Consider the following 20183-nt stretch of genomic DNA (forward strand, 5'->3'; position numbering starts at 1 on the left):
CTGTGTGTTGGTTGAATCGGGTCAGAACAAACAGTCTTGTCCTTTTGTAAAGTTGTGTTTTCCTCATCATGAGGGTCAGGACGGCTCTGCGCTTCAGAAGGACCGTCGCTGCTGGTTTATACTTTTTGCTTCTTGGAGTCATATTCGTTGGTAAGATATTTAAACGATCAAATGAATTACAAAACAATGTAAAACTTGTTTGTCCGGTTTGACAGGGTTGTGTGTCACACGGACTTTCTATGAAAACACAAAAGTACAAGTATTGTTGTAGTTACATGTAGTTTGTTGTAGTTGTAGTTGGCATTGTTGACCATATTTGACAATAAAGTAAGGAACAGTTTCTAAAAGTGCGACAATGACCCTGAAGAGTTAAAGACAACGAGCCATTTGTAATGAATACACACACAGTTTGTGTATGTCAAACCAGACAAGTTGTGTTTAGCAGAAATGAGTACAACAGTTAACACATTAACAGCAGTTCTACATTAACAGGTTATAGAAAAGTGTGAAAAGATCCTTTTATGGGACTGAAAGTATTGAACTGCAATGAACTGTGTACTGTGAGTACCTGCGCTATGCTTCTCATCAGTGTGTTGCTTTCTTCTCATCAGAAGTGTGTCATTTCAAATCCCTGATGTTTTTAATGAACATTGAACACAGTCACAGGATCAGAGATGCTGATGGCTTCTGTTGGTTTGACCTTGAACATCTTGTCTCAGCCTCTCAGGGGGAGAGAGGATCCGCCTCCAGCTCGTCTGAGGGGCGGCATGACGACAACGTGGCCGAACACGTCGTCACCAGAAGCAGCAGCGACTCAGACGACTCGGTTTGGCCCTCGAAGCTCTTGACTGCGTCTCATCTTCCTTCTCTCAGAGAGCTGCTGTCGGATGAGAAACTCACAGGTTCCTTTACGAACTCCTCTGTCGAGTCAGCATGATGACATAAACAGAACGGTCTGTCAACTGAAGGCAGGTTGACCTGTCGGAGCGCTTTGAGCAAACATGTCATGTTGTTTGTTCCCCTCCGGTGGCAGAGAGCCAAGACGTCTCATTTAAAAAGCTTGTCTCTATCCTGTAATGTGGAGGTTTAGTGAGAAGGTATCCGTCATATCAGCGATAGAGGAGTTTAATTAACAGATTGTGTTTGTGAAACTCTCTGAATCCAAAGCTCTAAAGGTCGTAACGCTGCAGCTGCACGAGCTGCTGGGACGGTCGCAGCAGTCGCCTTTTACAACCACAAGATGGCAGCAAAGGAATGAATTTCAGATTGTGTGCTTCTTTTTTTAAAAAGCCAAAACTACTGAAAGTATTTTACTGTTTCTTATAAGGTTATATTTCCTGTGTGGGTGTGAAAGTGCTGTATTAAACCAGTCAGATAGAGATAATGTTGTTGAACAGGCCACTTAAAGAGAACTGAAGCCACAAAGAGAAAAGAAGACAAGAGGAAGCAGGAGTCCAGCTTTAAGCGCACACTTCCTCCATCTCTGGTCACGAGAGGTCTTCTCCACTGAATTGATCTCAAGTGTTCACTCTTCTGCTTGTGATGTATCCTCATCAGAAAGGCGTCATGTCGCTGTGAGGTCTGACCAGTCAAATATTAAGAAATTAATCAGATTTTTGATTGATGACCAAAATCCAACATACCAGTTCAATACATCCAGATTAACATAAACGCTAAAAACTGTGGTTTGTGTCATTTTTTGGGCTCATGCACGCTGATAACGTTTCAATCGATGCAGCCGAAGCTTGATTTGATATTATCACCATATTGATCACTTCTCTTTCAGTTCGCCTCGTCCTCCGTGTCTCTCTCTCTGGTCCTCGTGAGCTTCTGGAGCCTCAGATCCTCTTTCACCTCAACAAGCAGGTCAGTCTCTTATGCAACGTCGCAGATTTGAATGCAAATACAAAGAAGCGCGAAAGAAGCGCGTTCTTTCAAATGTTCAAATGTAAACAGTTTTATTCAGAGAGAGCTGACAGCTTTCCTTGTAAAGAACACGTGCTGCAAGACGTTTGGAGGGATTAGATTCTATCAGCTACGTTATCATCATTAAATATTAAAAAGAATATCTCCAGTGTTCAGCAGTGGAACAGTAACCTGCAGGATGACGACGTGTTGGAAGAAAAGCAAACCACAAACACAACAGCAGCTGGTCAAAGTTCAGCAGTCCGAAGGCCGAACCTCTGCTGGCTGTGACGTTATGCTTATTTCATTTATTCAACAGGAAACAATAAATGAATCGCACACGGAGTCGCTGAGGTTATTTCATGTTAGAGTGACTTCATGAACTCAGTGGCAAATCAGACTAACAGCACATTTCATGTAAAGATGTGTGGATTAAAGGATTAGAGTCCAGAGCTCAGCAGCTGATGGGCTTTAAGGGCGAAAGGCATTTTTTAACTTACAAAGAAATGAAAGTTGACTGCTAAGTGCAACTTGAAGTTGGTGCTTCAGACTTTATGCTTCTGACTTTGTGCTTCAGACTTTGTGCTTCTGACTTTGTGCTTCTGACTTCCTCTCTTTGTTTCTTCGTCTGAGTGAAGCCAGGACTCTTCATCGTTGGGGGGAAGGCCGGACTCTTCTCAATGAGGACAGTGGGAATAAAGAGAGTGACCTCCGCTCCCTGATTTCATCATCCAGAAACCCACAAAGATCATTTCTAAAAGAATATTTATTTAAACGACTCTTTTATATATATATATATATATATATATATATATATATATATATATATATATATATATATATATATATATATATATATATATATGATGTTGTTCTATTTAAAATGTTTGTAGTTTAGTCAGAAGCTGCAGACCCTTAAAGTTTCTAATTTGGACTTTTTCTCTCTCTCACTTGTAAAAATGATAGAAGTGATTACTAAAACTTGTATAATTGAAAAATAAACCCCTTAATCTCCGTTATGCATTGAGTTGAAACATGTTTTCAAACCAAGTGTTATATTTAGTTTATTGTGAAACGCTACACGTTGTACACGGTCACGGCAGTTGGCCCCGCCCACCGAATGGACCAGCCAATAGACGTCGACGCTCAGTCTTTAGGCCCGCCTCCCTTCAAGCCCTCCTGGACGCCGTGAGGAGGTTTTCCAACCGGGTGGCTCGTAAATAAATTGGCGGAAGGATGGCAACCTTCACGCTGGCCGACGAGGAGAGCGAGTTTCAGAAGATTGTAGCTTTAATCGGAGGGAAAGATCGGATTTATTTGGTGAGCGACGCCTGTACAAGTAAAGAGGTGGACGGGGATGACGCCGGAATATTGCAGGAGTTCATCCGGGAAATGTTTGACAGCCGCAGCCCGGCGACCAGCAGCGGACTGCCGCAAAGCCCTGCGGCCAGCAGCCACGCCGAGGCGGGGAGTGTTCCAAGCAATGAAATACCTCTAATGGAGACGCCCAGGGATTTAGATTTAAGAGCATATCCGGTGGAAGAGGACGGGGACGAGGAGAGGCAACCAACCCGCAACGGCAACGCCAAGAAAACAGCAACAAGGAGGGCGATATCCAGCCTGAAGCGAACCATAGACTCTCCTATCATCATATTCCTCTTCAGACAGACTTTCCTCAGCAAAGCAGCCAACGAATTGTCCTTAAAAGAGACACTGAAGGACGTAAAGGCACGCACGAAACGTGCACGGATCGCCCGACCAGCTCTGATTGGATTAATACGCACGAGACAGGAGAGCGCAGAGACGCGTCAGTGTGCGCAACTCCTGGAGCGCCTGATCCGCTCAGTGTTCTCCAAACAGGGCCCGGACACGATATGGGTCGGAACCTTCATCCCGCAGACAGAAGCCAACACGCTCAGCATCAAGAAACACGCCTGCAGAGTGATAAACTCTTCTCTAACCGCAGGTGTCATCACGTCCATCTCCCGCGTTCTTTGACGTTTCACACGTATTTATCCACTGCAGGCTAGCTATATATATATATATATATATATATATATATATATATATATATATATATATATATATATATATATATATATATATATATATATATATATATATATATCTTGTGTTCTCGTTTGCTCAAGCGCAGGTCAGCTGGTGGATTTGTCAACGTGGAGTTTGAACCGTGGAGTGTTTAACCAGAGCAGATTTGATGATGCACAGAAATATTGGATTTCCAAAGTTAGAAGCTGCAGAACTACAGATTCTGACGCTTTTAAAAACACATTAAAGGGAGTCTTAATGTACAGATATGACACAAGCCTACAACAATTTACATAATTATTACTGATTCATTTAGAATAAACATAAAAACCAGACAAGTGACTGAAGGGATATATTAGGTATTATATTGATACACATTTACTTGTGATGAAATGATTGTAAGCTCAGTATTGAGCGCTGCAGTGTAAGTTGTGAGAATAGTTAGCGAACACTATTTGTGTTAAACTCCATGTAGGTCAATCCACAAGCTTCACATGTTTCTTCCCAGGCATGGCTGCAAAGGCCCGAGAACAAAAGAAGCATTCATGAAACAATCAAGCCCTTAGATAAGCTGCCAAATTGTTAAACGCTCATTATTGCCTTTCAGATAATACCGGGGATAGAGGGAACCAGCTTTTCTGGCCATTCCAATGTTTGTTCAGGGCTCAGAGAAGAGGCCAAGCCAGCAACTCTTCAACCGGCAGGCAACGAGGTAGCAGTATGGTTCCAAAGTTCAGTTGAACTGAGGCCTTTTCCACATCATTGTTTCAGCTCATCTTTTCTTCATCCATTTCATCCACCACATTAGTTCAGGGACGCAGCGGAGTGGAGCCTAACCCAAAGTGCACTCCATGGGCAGAAGGCTGCAGGTAGCCAGTTTATCCATGGCCAACAGTTAGACGAAGGCATTGCCACATAGACTCTTCATGGGCTTGTCTTCGGATCAGATTTAATGTAGCAAAGATCAAGGAAACAAACATGCTTTTCATTTCAGTAAAACAGTGTCTAACCTTTTTTTAATTTTTATTCAATAAATATTTTGGCTCTTATTTAATTGAGAGTAAGTTACAATGTGTTTTTTTTTTTTTCAGGTGACACTGGAAGTAGAGAGGAAGGCATCCCTTTGAAAATGAGTTCTTTGTCTGCTGGACCGCATGTGAATGGAGAGTCAGCTGGAAGAGACAGCTGATGGCAGCAATCCTGCTCTGACTTAGAAGTGGTTAGCCTCGTGGTGCTAACGAGCCTTACTACACGTTACAGGGTGTCTTCATAGTGTTCATTATCCCCTGCTGAGCTATCATGATTCAATGGTAAAATGTATTTACTGTGTATGTTTGGGTTGATTCAAGTAACTGTTAAAAAGTCCTATGAACTGTACCACATGATTTAACACCACGTTTGAGGCCTATGGAGAGATTAGTTTTTTTATTTTAGTACATGTTTAAACCACAGTATGGCTAGTTTGAAGCAAAAGCGTAAGGCAAAAATAGACCAACTCCATTAACATGATGCAGTAGAGGGCTGGGTTGCCAACTGGTCCCTAGACCTCCAGTGGGTTCAAAAGGCTTATTGGCTGTCATTTGAAATATACATCACCAAAGCACAACATCAACGGTCATAATAAAGGTCTTATGTGAGGTCCTGCTTCATCATCAGGGACCATGCCCCAGAAGGTCAATCCAGCCATGATCAAGTACTGTGAACCTTTTTCTTGGTAATTTATTAGAATTATGTGCCTTAGATGAGTGCTAATGATAAGAGCATTATCTGCAATAGAAATGGCTTACATTTTTCTCATTATGTATTTATGTAGGCTATTAATTTGTAAATAAACACATAACATTTTGTGAGTGTGCAGCTCTTTATTTGGACATTCACCGTCAATTCTTTCAGAAACTGAAAGTGGAGATTTGGATTAAAACTCATATTTAGTTATCCCTGACTTGACAGCCACGTTTTATCTTCGCTTTCTGTAACCATATCATGGAGCAAGGCATGAATCCACATATAAAGAGAGCGTGGATTCATGAGACCATGATTGAACTATATTGATTGTATGGAAGACTAGTCGCATATAGCTCAATGTCTCCACTCCCAACTTGGCCACTTACCCGAACAACATATGCCTGTCTTCTGAAGACGGCATGCAGTGCTGTCTCCATCACTTCACATTCATTACAGTTCCCATCCTGACAGTCATCCCGTAACCTTTCGTACCAAAGAGTCTGATAGACCAGCTTTGAAAAAGCCGGTACATAAATCGAATATTTTAAATTACCACATCTCCATAATTGTTTTTGAAGTGCTATGGACAATTGTACGATAGTATTCTGTGTTCTTGAGTTAGTATGTGTTAATCAGACTATGAAGGATAGAATGGATAATATGTTATGTCTGAGTTTTGATCAGGCGTAAAAGAGGCCAGCCAACGTGGGGGTCCTCTGGAAGGGGACTTGCGGCATTGGACAAAAAGAGATAGCAGAGTCTGCGATTGTTCCCCACTGTTGTGAATTTTCAGAAACGGCAAATCTTCTCGTTTCATTTTCCAGCAGAAAATCGCACGGTATTCCACCGTTGAACCAGGATCGTGGGGCTGAGGAGGGAATAAAGAGCCAATCATGATAACATCTGCCGGTGAGTCGTAGAAACTGCTTGTATTTTGCTAGCCGCAGCGTTAGCTCGCTGCCATTGATTTAGCTGAGTCACACGGCTAATGTAGCAGTTATCCGCTAGTTGTTAACCGGCTATAGCTTTTAACTCCACCGCCAGGATGGAATATCACCTTGAAATGTGACTTTGGTAAATCTATGCGGTGGTTTTGTTACGGGCAGGCTGTTTTAAAGACAATAATCCGCAATGAATTATCGTAACGTTGATGCTAACAGTCAAGTCATCGTGACCGTTGCACTGTACAGGATCTTAGCTCTTCAGCTTTGACGATAAGGCATTTATGTTTTTATATACAGGAACGTTTTTCTCATCTTGAGAGTAATTCTCAAGAAACGCGTGCTACATTATTAGCTTATATACTTTGTTGTCGTTTGTCCTTCTGTCAGTGTCGTCTGGTAAAACCGGTTCGGATTTCAGGATTGACCCTGTGCTTTCTGCTTGTTAGCTAAGCTACAATATTTTAACTAATCTAAATGTACATGTACGTATATTTATGAGATTGCAATGTGGCTTGTTTTGTAAAAACATGTGACATTTAAAGTCCGTATTTGGACGAAAATGAAGGAAGTTACTTTGCATGAAAGCTAAGAATCAAGAAACCGCTAATAGATTTTGTTTCTCTCTTTTTTTCAGCTGGAATTATTTCCCTCCTTGATGAGGAGGAGCCACAGCTCAAGGTGAGATCAGGTTTGAGAAGACTGCAACCTCCCATACAGAGATGATGTCAGATCGTATCATGTGAAGAGATTACATGTGATTTCTTATTTGTAAAAGCACACTTTGAGGAGAATTACTTTTCATGGAAGTTTTCACAAAGAGACATTAATAAAGCTCTCAATCTAATTTTATTGTATTAATATACTGTATGTCAAATTTAAAGACTGGCTCCTGGAAATTTCTTCAGATGTTTGGAGGGTTTGGTAAAGGAGGCACATACCACTTTATGGCTAAGAAAGGGTTTTATTGACCTGTCTGTCTTCTATGTGCATTAATTGGTTTGACTTCCAATGCATGATTTGCCAAGGGAAACATATTATTTAGCAGCATTTCTGTTTCCCTTGCAGGAGTTTGCTCTGCAGAAGCTAGATGACATTGTGAATGACTTCTGGGCTGAGATTTCAGGATCTGTAGATAAAATGTAAGTATTACTATTGATGAGCAATGGACACTGTAACCCGATTTGACATAAGAATGTTACATCAGGCAGCAACAACTTCAACTTCTAGTTTTATTCTTAATTCATTTTAAAGAAAGTCTGCAGTTAGGGGAAATATTTACAAATCTATCTTGACATACTAGGTGACGAAAGGTAGCAGCACAGGCTGCAATGTGCCTCGTAATCACAAGTAGCATACTAAATATTCCTTCAGGGCCAATGGTAAAGGAGTATCCTTCTTGATTTGGTTTGCTAGTCAAAAACTGCTCTGTAGGACGAATAAATATTATTTAGAAGTAATAATTGACATTTATGAATTAAAATGTAAGTGACAGAAGTGATTTCATTAAATTTTCATTATACAAAAAGGTATCTTTTTGGTCAAGATTTCCAGCCTTATGTAACGATCTGTTGTCTACTCACAGCGAGGTCCTGTATGAGGATGAGACATTTCGGAGCCGAGCGTTTGCTGCCCTGGTGGCCTCTAAGGTTTTTTACCACCTCGGAGCCTTTGAGGAGTCTCTGAACTATGCTCTCGGTGCTGGAGATCTCTTCAATGTCACAGATGATTCAGAATATGTGGAAACCATTATTGGTGAGTAAACAAAAACATGTGATCATCTACCTGACTTGCCTGCCTCTTTCGTGATCATGTGACATTCCTGTTTGGTTACTGCTGTGACCCTCATGCTTTCGGCAGTGTGAGGTGAATAACATAAAGGGAAAAATCATATTGCTTACCTCCAACTTCCAAAGTTTCTGCTAGGAAAAGCCAATGATTGACACATGGAATAATATTTGGACTTTACTCGCATCATTGTATTTGGGAGTAAAATGGAGCCCCTCTTTTGTGTTTGCTGCTAGCCAAATGCATCGACCACTACACCAAGCTGCGAGTGGAGAATGCAGAGCTGCCAGAAGACGAGGAGAAGAAAAGCATTGACCCCCGCCTTGAGGGCATTGTCAACAAAATGTTCCTGCGTTGCCTAGATGATCACAAGTACAAGCAGGCCATTGGCATCGCCCTGGAGACCAGGCGACTTGACATGTTCGAGAAGACCATCTTAGAATCAGTAAGTGTCTGCTGTCATTCACAGCCTATTTGGGGTTGTTTGGAATACCTAATGGTAGCTTAAAGGCTTACCAGGATAGTCCTATGTCTTGTCCAGGAGTCCAGCAGACTTTGCATTATAATGCCAAAACTTTCAAAGAGATTATAAAAATCACTTTATTCAAAGACAGTAAATGTGTTTCATTGCGACATTGACTAATTTCCCAGTACAGGACTTTACAGGCATACTTTTCCCACAAAAGTCCTGATTTAGATCACTGATGTTGATTGTTCAGAATTATTTCTTTTCATTAAACATGTTGATAATTGTTATGTTGCTTCTCTTGTCATGCAGAGTGATGTGAGCGGGCTCCTTGCCTACAGCCTGAAGGTCTGCATGTCCCTCATGCAGAACAAGAAGTTCCGCAACGAGGTTCTGCGGGTTCTGGTCAAGCTGTACATGAACCTGGAGAAGCCTGATTTCATCAACGTCTGTCAGGTAAATAATCGGATCCTCAAATGCACGTTGCTCATAATTTTCCTGACCAAACCTTCAGTTTCTGGTCAATCTTTTTTCTCTCGTTATTATTACACCATTAGTCACTATAGTTACCAATTACTATTTAGTGTAGGATTTGTGATTGACTTCAACAATATATAATAATACACATTCTAATACAAAACCTGATTTGTAAAGATACTTCGAGAACACTGTTTTCTTTTTTTCCTTTGTAACATTGTTTTCTTTTTGGTAACCTAAACCGGTTCTTTTAAGCTTTTTACTTTTAAAATAATGTAGCTAAAACTAATAAGCAGTATACTAAAACAGTCCTGGAATAATTCCTAATAAGTCGGCAACTCAGTGCAGCTTGGCATGAGCTTCGTGAAGATAACATTTTATGTCTTCGCTTAGCAGCATTAGCGCCGGCTCATACCTCCAGCTATTGATGTGCTCCAATTAGAAGCAATATTTTATACTGATTAAATGCATTTATCTACTTTCACAGAAGCGGATTTTCCAAAAGGGAGTCTGAACCTAAAAATCCTCTTCTAATCGCCTGTTCTCCCCCCTCTCTAGTGCCTGATATTCCTGGATGACCCACAGGCTGTGAGTGACATCCTGGAGAAGCTGGTGAAGGAGGACAACCTGCTGATGGCCTATCAGATCTGCTTTGACCTGTATGAGAGCGCCAGCCAGCAGTTCCTCTCCTCCGTCATCCAGAACCTGCACACTGTTGGAACACCGATCCCTTCAGTCCCTGGCTCTACTAACACGGGCACGGTGCCCACACCAGACAAAGACAGGTGGGCAGGGAAAACACACAAATGCTTGGGCTGAAGCACAGGGACATTTTGATTCAAGTTTTAGAAAACCAGTTTAGGCTTCCCTTGAGGCTACGAGCTGTGGGGAAGTAACCAAAACCATAACATTCATAAGCAGGAAACGAATCGTCTCCGTCTGCAAGTCCCAGGGCACTGAGTAGACACGACTTCCCATAAGGAAGGTTCAGTACACAAGTTCAGTCACAATATTTAGATGCCCTACGAGCTTTGTTCGTTGGTGTGTATCTGTTTTATATTATTGCTTTATACATGCTGAAAAGAGTTTGATTGATTTGAATCAAACTCTCCACCGGCTTATTTGATTTAAATTGGTTACTTATGATCAACCTTTTATGTTTATTTTGTGTGTCCCAGTGATGCAATGGAGACGGATGAAAAGGCGGGCAGCTCCCCTGCTGGAAAACCAGTAGTAGAAACGGTACGCTCTGTGGATGGTTTTGTACTTTTTTCTTACCAGTTTCTAGTAATTCTTCTCTCTAATTAGAGCAACTTTGCTTTGGTTGACTTCTCATCATATTGCTTCTCTGTGTTATTGTAGAAAGATGAGCCCAAAGACCAGAATGCCAAGATGATCAAGATCCTCAGCGGGGAGATGGCCATCGAGCTGCACTTGCAGTTCCTAATCCGAAATAACAACACAGATCTAATGATCCTCAAAAACACAAAGGTAATGTGGTTAGCAACAAGATAATAATTCTGAGAACACAAATTATTGGCATGTTGTTTATTGTCCAACAATCTACTGCTTCTTCCTGAGTTTTTATTTATTTTTTCTCCATCACTCCAGGATGCGGTTCGAAATTCGGTGTGTCACACAGCCACAGTAATAGCCAACTCTTTCATGCATACGGGAACCACAAGTGACCAGTTCCTCAGGTAATTGTGCCTACAGAACTGAAACATGTTTAATGGATTGCATGCGTCCTCAAAGTGAGATTTGACAAATGATTTTGTTTGATCGTATAGAGAAAACTTGGAATGGCTTGCAAGAGCCACCAACTGGGCAAAGTTCACAGCAACAGCAAGTCTGGGTGTCATCCACAAGGTAAAATGATGTTACTTTGATAACTTGCACCTGATTATTTAAAGAAAAAGATTTCCACTGGAACATAACATGCTGTGTTTGTCAGGGCCATGAGAAGGAGGCTCTGCAGTTAATGGCCACCTACTTGCCCAAAGACACCTCCCCTGGCTCGGCTTACCAGGAGGGAGGAGGCTTGTATGCTCTGGGACTCATTCATGCCAACCACGGTGGAGACATCATCGACTACCTGCTCAATCAGCTCAAGAATGCCAGCAATGATGTTAGTTTCCTACATTTACTTTGAATGCTGGTTCTTTTTCAATCATATACTAGAATGAACAAAATTATTGCTGAAAGAAGGGAAACGTGTTTTATTTTTTAAACCAAGTTCAAACTTTTTTTCTGAAAAGTATAATGCTTTATAGTCCAAAAGCCTCAGCTAGAAGTTTGTAGCCGAGCCCTTAAAGTCTCTGTTTCAGGTGGTTGATTGTCTGCGTTCTGCTGGTGTTTCACAGATTGTCCGTCACGGTGGCGCCCTTGGTCTCGGCTTGGCTGCGTTGGGAACAGCCAGACAGGACGTTTACGACCTTCTCAAGTCCAACCTGTACCAGGATGATGCTGTTACTGGTATGTGTGCGTCGTACAACATAGATGCTGAAATGCAGGCTGGCAAACCAGTTTTTGGTCCTCACCACTCTGCTTACTAAACATAATCCTTTCAACCAAAAAGACAAAAATCATCAGCCTTATGATTTGGGTTTGCCTATACAAATATAGAAATGCATGGTACTATGGTATAAATATTAATGGAACAAATGTGTCTGATATGCAGCACTGTTAAATATGATTTATCTCTGAATGCTAGACAACATCTGTTGATTTAACTAAAGGAAAACAAAACGAACCATGCTGAAATCATGGTGTAACCCCTCAGGTGAAGCTGCAGGCCTGGCCCTGGGTCTGGTCATGCTGGGCTCCAAGTCGGCCCAGGCCATCGAGGACATGGTGGGCTACGCTCAGGAGACGCAGCACGAGAAGATCTTGCGTGGTCTGGCTGTGGGAATTGCTATGGTCATGTACGGCCGCATGGAGGAGGCCGATACCCTCATTGAAAGCCTCTGTAGAGACAAGGTAAACCTGAAAAGCCCCCAGAAACCATGTCATAGATCAAGGATAGTTTATTGTCATTATGCAACACAGGGACGCTCAACGACATTCAGTTGTAGCCCATTCCTTTAAATAAAGGACAATCTTATGTTATAACGCAACAAACGTACGACAAACACAACAGAGACAGTAGTACATTATCTTTTTGAATTTGGACTGTAAACAGGATCAACAAAGACACATACACAATGAAATCAGAGTTTTATTTTCCAACAATAAAGATCGCGGTGCTTTATTTTTGATGCAGTTTATGCATTTAGTGACACGTTACATTGGGATTGATACAGGCTTGAAGGATGTGTGGAATGTATAGAATAAAACTATGTTACGAGGTCATTGCTCTTCATAAAACCTTCTGAAGCAATGTTTAGTTCCGATGTTAGATGTATGAGTCCTGTATGTTATTCTACAACCCGTATGTGTGTATTTCAAGTCACACGTGAGGTTCTTCCTCTTGACTGCGAGCCAAGAATCCTTCTCTATGAGCTTAGATTTGCGTAATGGCTCAAACTTTGTTGATCATAGTTGAGACTCATCCACAAAGTCTCAAAGCTCTGCTTTCCCTCACTGTGTGTGCTAGGACCCCATCCTGCGGCGCTCTGGTATGTACACAGTGGGCATGGCCTACTGCGGTTCCGGTAACAACAAGGCCATCCGACGCCTGCTTCATGTCGCTGTAAGTGTTTCTGTTTGGCCCTCTTAACAACAAATTATTTCACATAGGAGAAGACAGGTTTATCATTTTGACTGTGAAGCGATGCCAGAAGCTGGGGCTGCACAAGTGTGGCTTGCATCTTAACTCAAATTAGTTTAAAATGTTTTTCTAATTGTTTAAATAATCCATTCTAGGTTCTACTGGGAGGGAAATTTCCTCTCCATGTGGAAACCATGTGATTCAGCTTTAACGTAGCGCATCAGGGGTTTTCTCTTTGTGCCTAAGTTCACTGATTAACAATGCAACACGTACAAAACATAGGGTTAGGACATTAAAGGGAATTTATTTATGTATATCATTGCGCTTTCAGTGCTAAGGCAACATACTTCAGGTGTGTAATCAACGTGTTGTCCTGTAGGTGGCACCTTGTACAAGCTGAAATTATTAGACGGGGTAATAGAGGAGCATATTCCTCACCCTGTAAACTAAAAGGGAGCGACATCATTAAAGCCAGATAGTTAATTACAGGAGTCTCAGTGTCATCTTTGGTTATTTGATTTCTTTCCTTCTCTTAATTAAGGTGAGTGACGTTAATGATGATGTCAGAAGAGCTGCGGTCGAGTCCATTGGCTTCATCTTGTTCAGGTAAGGATGAGGCTTAAGTACTTCAACACTCCTTTCCTCACGTGCACCAGAGGCCTTTCTCACTGCAGTAGCATTGGGACCTTTTGCTATTTGGAGTCATGGTGCTGCTTTTTGGGAACTATTATGAGCCCCTTGTTTAAAAAATTAAGCTTTTGTTTTTTTTGCATTATTCTTGTTACTGCTGACGAGATGTATTATTATGTATGTTTTTAACACCATCTCTGGGGTGATCGAGTATTCATGGGAGGTATTCCTGTGTCAGAGGAAGCTGGATTCACTGTCACTCATTCTGTTCAGTCTATTTATAATGATTCATCACTCAGAAACCAGAGCAGTGTTAAACAGCACCAAGCCAGTAAACAAATATCAGGGTGTACATTTTAAGCCCAAAAAAGGCTATGTGATATTCTGCTTGATCAATTGGCCGCTAGATAATCTTTGTGTAAATAGTCACTGTGTTTAGAAAGACTTCTGAACCAGAACAATTCAGTTGGCCACCTTCTCTCACTTCCTAATGCTCAGGAAGAATCCCTCAACGTGAACACCAGCACACAAAAGCTCCCCAAGCTCTTAAACCAAGCATATTTCCATATTTCTTGCCACATTAAGCAAATATTGTTGTATATGTTGTTTACTCAGCTTCTTTTAGGCTGATTAAGCCATGTATTTGGATGTCTTCTGTATTCTGGCTACAAACAGCTGCTGTTAAGCATAAAGGGGCTGTCAAAAATACTTATAGTACACTGTCACACAGGTTTCTTACATGCGGGTATTCCAGTCTTTACTATTTGCTGATCTAAGAAGAAAAGAAGCATAAGAGTGAAGATCTCGACAGTCAAAGCAAAACGATTTGTGCAGTTTTCTTTCATACCAGCAAGACGGACAAATATTAAGTTAAACACATTGAGGTTTCTATTTGATCTGGCTTTTGTTCTTTAGTGTATATACAGACTTTTATTTGGAAAACTTCTAACATTTCAAAACATCAGTCTGCAATACACTTACAAAAGTGCTTGTCAAAGGTCCAGCACATAAAAAAGTATCATTTCAAGGGTGCAATGTATTTGATGTGTCTTTAAAGAAAAGACTTGAAAGGTAGCGTTGCGTTTGTTTTAACATCATATAAAGCATGTGGTCTGAGATGGTCAACAGCAAATTCAAATAGTCTAGAAAGGATCAGGAGAGGAATGCATGGTCTGTATTCACAAAGACTGTACAGGCTATCATTATGTCTTCATTCCTCACAATGTTGTCTGGTGGCCAGAGCTTTGTGGACTTTTGGTCTTTTCTAGATGACGTGATACTCCTGTGTTCTCCTCTTTTAGTTGACCTGTTGCAGGTCGTCACAAGGTTTCATAACGTCTGAAAACTCAAACTTTCTTGCTTTCTTTGGGAATTCACATTATGTATTTGGCCTGTGTTAAAGGCCTAGTGATAAATATTTTGACCAGCTATTAACATATAACAGCGAAGTTTGACTTCTGCATGAAATGTGTGTTTCCGAAATTATCATAATTGAAAATGTTGCTTTAATAGGCTGTAATAAAAAAATGCTCCTGATATAAATTATCAGCGGACAATAGGCTGGATGTAGCTGTGGTGTCGTGTACAGTAAGCACTGGCATTAAACTATTTGTCAATCAAATTGAGAGCAACGACAAATTCAGGACCATGCATTGAATGCTAGTTGTGGGACTAGCCTTCATCTTTAAAAGGTAAAAAGGTCACAACACAAATCTGATCCATTTAAAGTGCCTCTTTTTAATTGGATTGATTTCTCTGGTATTTCTACACACAGCTAACATGTTCTTCCTGCTTGCTGCCTTCGTATTCAGTCAGGCGCATTGTGTCCAGCAACACACCGCTCGATGACGGTACGGCTGCTTGCCGGCTACTCGGTGGACTTTGGTAGCTAACTGCTCCAATGCCATTCTTCATTCCACGCTTCATGAACAGTTTAGAGTTTTCTGCCATGGAAGATCTAAATGAAATCCGAGTGAGGGTCCGATCTGCATTTGATGCCCTTGGGTGCCTTCCTGGCCCTTGACCAGCAGAGCTTTTGTAATTACAGGTCATGTAACGTGTGAACGCTCGCCTGAAAGTTTGGTTGAAGAGGGTGTAGACCAACGGGTTGATGCCTGATGACAGATAACCCACCCAAACAAAGATCTCCATGAGGCGGGCTATTACATGAACGTCACAGCTGGTGCATAGCACAGAGGTGATATTGGTGATGAAAAAAGGGCACCACATGACCACAAACAGGAGGAAGACGATGCCCAGCACCTTTGAGGCGCGCTGCTCATTGCTCAGAGTCTGCATTGACTTCTTGCCCATTGTTGACATTCTCCGAAAAGATATTTCGTCCCGTGTCGGCGAGTGTGTTGCGTCTGCATATGTTTGCTCTTGCATCCTGGGAAGTCTGCTGTCCAGATTGTGAACTTGCTCTGCTTGAAGTGGAGTCACAGTCTGTTCTCTTTGAAAGACTGTGGAGACTGTCGGGGAGCTCAAGCGCTGAGTCACCTTTGACCTGAGCAAATAAACCTTTTTGCGCAGCACCTGGACAGTCAGTAGGTAGATGACCATCATGATGGTCAGAGGAATGAAGAATGCCGCCAAGGAGCCAAACATGATGAACTCCTGGAAGGTGTCTGTTTTCAGCATGCATGTGTGGTTGCTGTTGAAGGTGATGTTGTTGGGAAGATGGCTGTTCTTAAGCCCCTTAATCGGTATCGGGATCGCAATACCTGGAAAATGACAACAGCAGTTGGTATTTGCAAATATTGACAAATCGATATTTTGTAATATATTGATGAATTTTATTTTATTCAACACCAATTACAGAAGTGTTTGGTAACAGCACTACTGTGGTAAATCAATAGGATGATGGTGATTAGTAGAAGAAATAAACAAAATATCCATGTTTAGTAAAGGACAGTTTTTGGAATAACCAGGCATGGTCTGATTGAAAGATTTCCTTTTTTGTTTTAAAAACCAAGTAAACTAATCATCCGTGGCTCACCATGCTATTTCTTAATACAAGCAACAGTAGAGTAGTTTCCCTGAGTTGAAGTGCTGCTCACTTCAATCTACCTGATCTTCTGGCTCTGGTCATTAAGTGAAGATTAAATCCAATCCATCAGCCAAACAGAGCTCTTAGTGGACTGAATTCTGACACATTTTTACACTCTAGTGTTACACCCAATGGACAGTAGCTATGTTTTAGATGCTTCCCTTGATGTTGACATCATCATCAGATCTTGACCAATGAGCCTCAACACTCATAAAAGACATTTTGAGGAGAAATGCATTACTTACTATTCCTATCTACCTTTTATTGCAACTGACAAATAGTTGTTGTCTTTGATTAGCTGGTTATTTATATCAAGTCAGGAAATGTGGCTGCTCCGGAGACGTGACAAATCAAAGTAAAGACTGCTGGCGAGTTGTGAAAGTTAAGGAAATCTGAGTTGTTTTGCTTACAAATGGATATGAGCCACACCAGTGCGATCTTCACCATGGCTTTGGCTCTGGATTTGTACTGGCTGTGTTGGATTGGCTTCTTGATGGCGATGTAGCGATCCAGTGAAATGGCGCATAGGTGCATGATGGACGCGGTAGAAAACAGCACATCCAGGAACAGCCAAATGGGGCAGAGGGGCTCCGGGAGAGGCCAGTCAGAGTCTGAAGAGAGCAACAGAAGGACATTAGTTCATCACGCTAGAAAATAGGCTGTCATTTTTTTATTTGGATATCACTTATCTGTGGTAGTGTCACTACAATTACTATACCTCTATACCATACAAGTACACTGTAGTTTCATTCCAAAAGTAATTTGGTCCTGCTTATACCGGTTATTGGAGATGTACCACAATGGCAAGAGATTAGAAGTAGCACAGATTGTTTGTTTATCTCTGTGTGGAATGACTTTACTGGAAAAAGGAGGGTTCACTGACTGTTTCTGGAGCTAAAAGCTCTTTATGTAGATGTTCCGGAGGCGATGCTCGACAGTAGTGTTTATTTTCTCTTCCAGGCATAAAATTGGCAGGTAATTGGTCTGGCATTGGTCCTGTCACACATTGGCATTGTCGGAAATATTCCTTTGCATGCTTTTCTTTTGTTTTGCCACCGTCTCCTTTTCCTTGCACCATTTTCTAGTCACACTTGGAATTTCTGAGTCATCGTTTTGATTAGGTTTTATCTGGAAGGCTTATTCATTGATAAATACTTCACAAAGCACGCACCAAAAGATTTTAGTCCCATGCCAAATTCAATATACAGCGTAACTTACAAGGTCCAAGTAGCTGTACAAGAGGCATATTTTTAATTTGTTTAATTGAATTCAAACACCTTAAATGAATTGCCTTTGTTTAGCTGTGCATAATGGGCCAGCAGGTTTCTGTGTATTTACATTGTGTTTTTGAGAACATGCAAAGGAAACGTTTATTTTTTGGATTTGCTTTTAATGTTGGATCATTTCACAGTTATGTGGTCGGTACGCAGGAATTAATCTTAATGTGGTGTTTGTGTGACATTGAGTTGTTGCTGGTTTACAAATCTCATCTGCATCGTTATTACATGTTTTATGTATTTATTATTTTAGTATGTGTCTTGCTCCCACTTATTCATGGAGCCTCTGCATGAGGACATGAAAGCAGCACCTGTAGCCAGACGTGTGAAGGCCTTTCAGAGCCGCATCCAGTTCTCATGCAAAACAAGACTGTGTGTGTGTGTGTGTGTGTGTGTGTGTGTGTGTGTGTGTGTGTGTGTGTGTGTGTGTGTGTGTGTGTGTGTGTGTGTGTGTGTCATAATTATGATCTGGCTCATTATCCTCCTGTTGAATTAATGGGGAGCTTTTGCAACGGCTCTGTGTTTCGCGGTTAATGCGTAGAGAATAGAAGTCTAAATCGGTTCCATTGCAGCTGTATTTACACAGCACTGTCGCAGGAATTAAAATAAAACAGTTTTTATTTCTATGGGTAATGATCCCATCGACCAGTAGTGCAGTCCAAGCTTTCCAGCGGCCGCCAGAGCACTGCCAGAGGAAGTAGCATGTTTATTTTCCATTATCTCTTGTTATATTTCATCGAGAATAATTTGTTTAGCGATAGTCAAGATTGTATCTAGTGTTGCTCACAAACTATTTTCATCCTCCCTTGCTACCCGTAAGTATGCTTGCCTGTTTGCCTTTGTAGATTATTTAGATTAAGAAAGGTTAAACACAATTCTTCAATGAAATTTGGGACTTTCTTTGTCTGAAAAATGTCTGAAGCGCTATGTGCCCGCACCCGCATACTGTTTCACTCGCTTTAAATCATTGCTGTCTTTTACTAGTAATGGTTTCTGGGTATTCTAGGTCTTTAAGGATAATGCCATTCATCATTTCATTAGAACGTTGTAAAACTGTTCAGGTCGACCAGCAACGAGATGTTTTTCCAGGAAGTCAAAAGTATTTATTGCTCTGATACTGTACATTGTTTTTTCAAAGATGAAACGTGTTTTCCAAAAGACGACATGCTAAACCTACCGTAGAGAACAGTGACGAGAGCAATGGGCATCACGAGGAGTCCCACCAACAGATCAGCCACAGCTAGCGACATTAGGAAGTAGTTGGTGGCGTTCTGAAGCTTCCTTTCAAGTGACACAGCAAGAATGACCAGGATGTTCCCTCCGATAGTGGGGACGATGACCATGACAATAAGCAGGGCCGCCCATCTCAGCTCAACCCCGGCTTCTTCTCCAGGCTGAGAGCCGTTGGCCTGCAGGGCAGCTGCTTGAGACATGGTGCTGCAGAGGTAGCAGCAGGCCAGGGTGTGTGTCGGGGCTCTGATCCTTCTGGTGTTGGACACTCGGTCAGCATGATCACTGTGTCCCACGGGCAAGGACACGGTGTAGGGCGTGACGGCTCGGGGTCAATGCACAGGATGCCTCATCCCTTTTACTGTACAAACCAAAAGAAGCGGCTCAAAATCGGTAGAGGATCCACCGCTTGGAGACGATAAAAAGGTGAAGAAAAATGGGTCCAGACTAACCCTCCAATGCTGTCAGTAATCCTGACGCGACTAGTACGTCCACAGTGAGACGCTGGCAGGGCCCTCACTTCCACAGGCAGCTGATGCGCTTGTCCTCCATTGCGCCACTTAAAAGAACAAACAGGTTTGTTAAAGGAACTGCAATACCTCGTCACTTCATTTATCTGAAGGATGGCATGACAAGATGGTTATCGAAACCAGTACGGAGGATCTTCACCATGATGTGGAAACGGTCACCAAACTGGAAATTCCCTTTTTGTTATTTGGAAAATATACGACATGATCTCATCATGCTTTTTGCAATTTATGTTTTTGTTTAATTCCTAAATAAAAATGGTTTTGTACACGCATACGATAAGTTAAAAAAAATGCAATCATTGTTTTTTTATAAAACTCGTACAATTATGTGAGATTTAATTTTGACAGTTTTTATAAACATTAAAAAATCTCCATAAAAGTTTAAATTAAAGGTACACAGTTTCATC

At 41.5% G+C, this 20183-nt stretch overlaps 3 protein-coding genes across 3 annotated transcripts in view; 2 read left to right on the forward strand and 1 right to left on the reverse strand.

Annotated features, from left to right (window-relative positions):
• Positions 1 to 3091: 3091 nt before the first annotated feature.
• Positions 3092 to 5762, forward strand: LOC137804768 (uncharacterized protein C2orf72). Its single transcript, XM_068604146.1, has 3 exons — positions 3092 to 3871; positions 4562 to 4666; positions 5046 to 5762. The coding sequence occupies exons 1-3, from the start codon at positions 3142 to 3144 to the stop codon at positions 5141 to 5143; spliced, it is 933 nt and encodes a 310-aa protein (XP_068460247.1). The 5' UTR covers positions 3092 to 3141; the 3' UTR covers positions 5144 to 5762.
• Positions 5763 to 6408: 646 nt separating this feature from the next.
• psmd1 (proteasome 26S subunit, non-ATPase 1) overlaps positions 6409 to 20183 on the forward strand; it is a 31271-nt gene continuing 17496 nt past the window's right edge. The window contains exons 1-16 of the mRNA XM_068604143.1: positions 6409 to 6588; positions 7258 to 7301; positions 7689 to 7762; positions 8206 to 8375; positions 8645 to 8853; positions 9187 to 9330; positions 9910 to 10136; positions 10530 to 10593; positions 10714 to 10842; positions 10963 to 11051; positions 11142 to 11220; positions 11306 to 11479; positions 11715 to 11826; positions 12134 to 12330; positions 12947 to 13042; positions 13602 to 13666. Of these exons, the coding sequence (XP_068460244.1) occupies positions 6573 to 6588; positions 7258 to 7301; positions 7689 to 7762; positions 8206 to 8375; positions 8645 to 8853; positions 9187 to 9330; positions 9910 to 10136; positions 10530 to 10593; positions 10714 to 10842; positions 10963 to 11051; positions 11142 to 11220; positions 11306 to 11479; positions 11715 to 11826; positions 12134 to 12330; positions 12947 to 13042; positions 13602 to 13666 (1889 nt within the window). The 5' untranslated portion in view covers positions 6409 to 6572. The remainder of the gene's footprint in view (positions 6589 to 7257; positions 7302 to 7688; positions 7763 to 8205; positions 8376 to 8644; positions 8854 to 9186; positions 9331 to 9909; positions 10137 to 10529; positions 10594 to 10713; positions 10843 to 10962; positions 11052 to 11141; positions 11221 to 11305; positions 11480 to 11714; positions 11827 to 12133; positions 12331 to 12946; positions 13043 to 13601; positions 13667 to 20183) is intronic.
• htr2b (5-hydroxytryptamine (serotonin) receptor 2B, G protein-coupled) lies at positions 15455 to 19449 on the reverse strand. Its single transcript, XM_068604148.1, has 3 exons — positions 19194 to 19449; positions 17150 to 17350; positions 15455 to 16413 (listed from the first exon to the last, which is right to left on the reverse strand). The coding sequence occupies exons 1-3, from the start codon at positions 19447 to 19449 to the stop codon at positions 15455 to 15457; spliced, it is 1416 nt and encodes a 471-aa protein (XP_068460249.1).

This window comes from Clinocottus analis, unplaced genomic scaffold (assembly GCF_023055335.1).
Source record: "Clinocottus analis isolate CAN_PGR_092001 unplaced genomic scaffold, fCliAna1.0.p SCAF_62, whole genome shotgun sequence".
NCBI classification, from domain to species: domain Eukaryota; kingdom Metazoa; phylum Chordata; class Actinopteri; order Perciformes; family Cottidae; genus Clinocottus; species Clinocottus analis.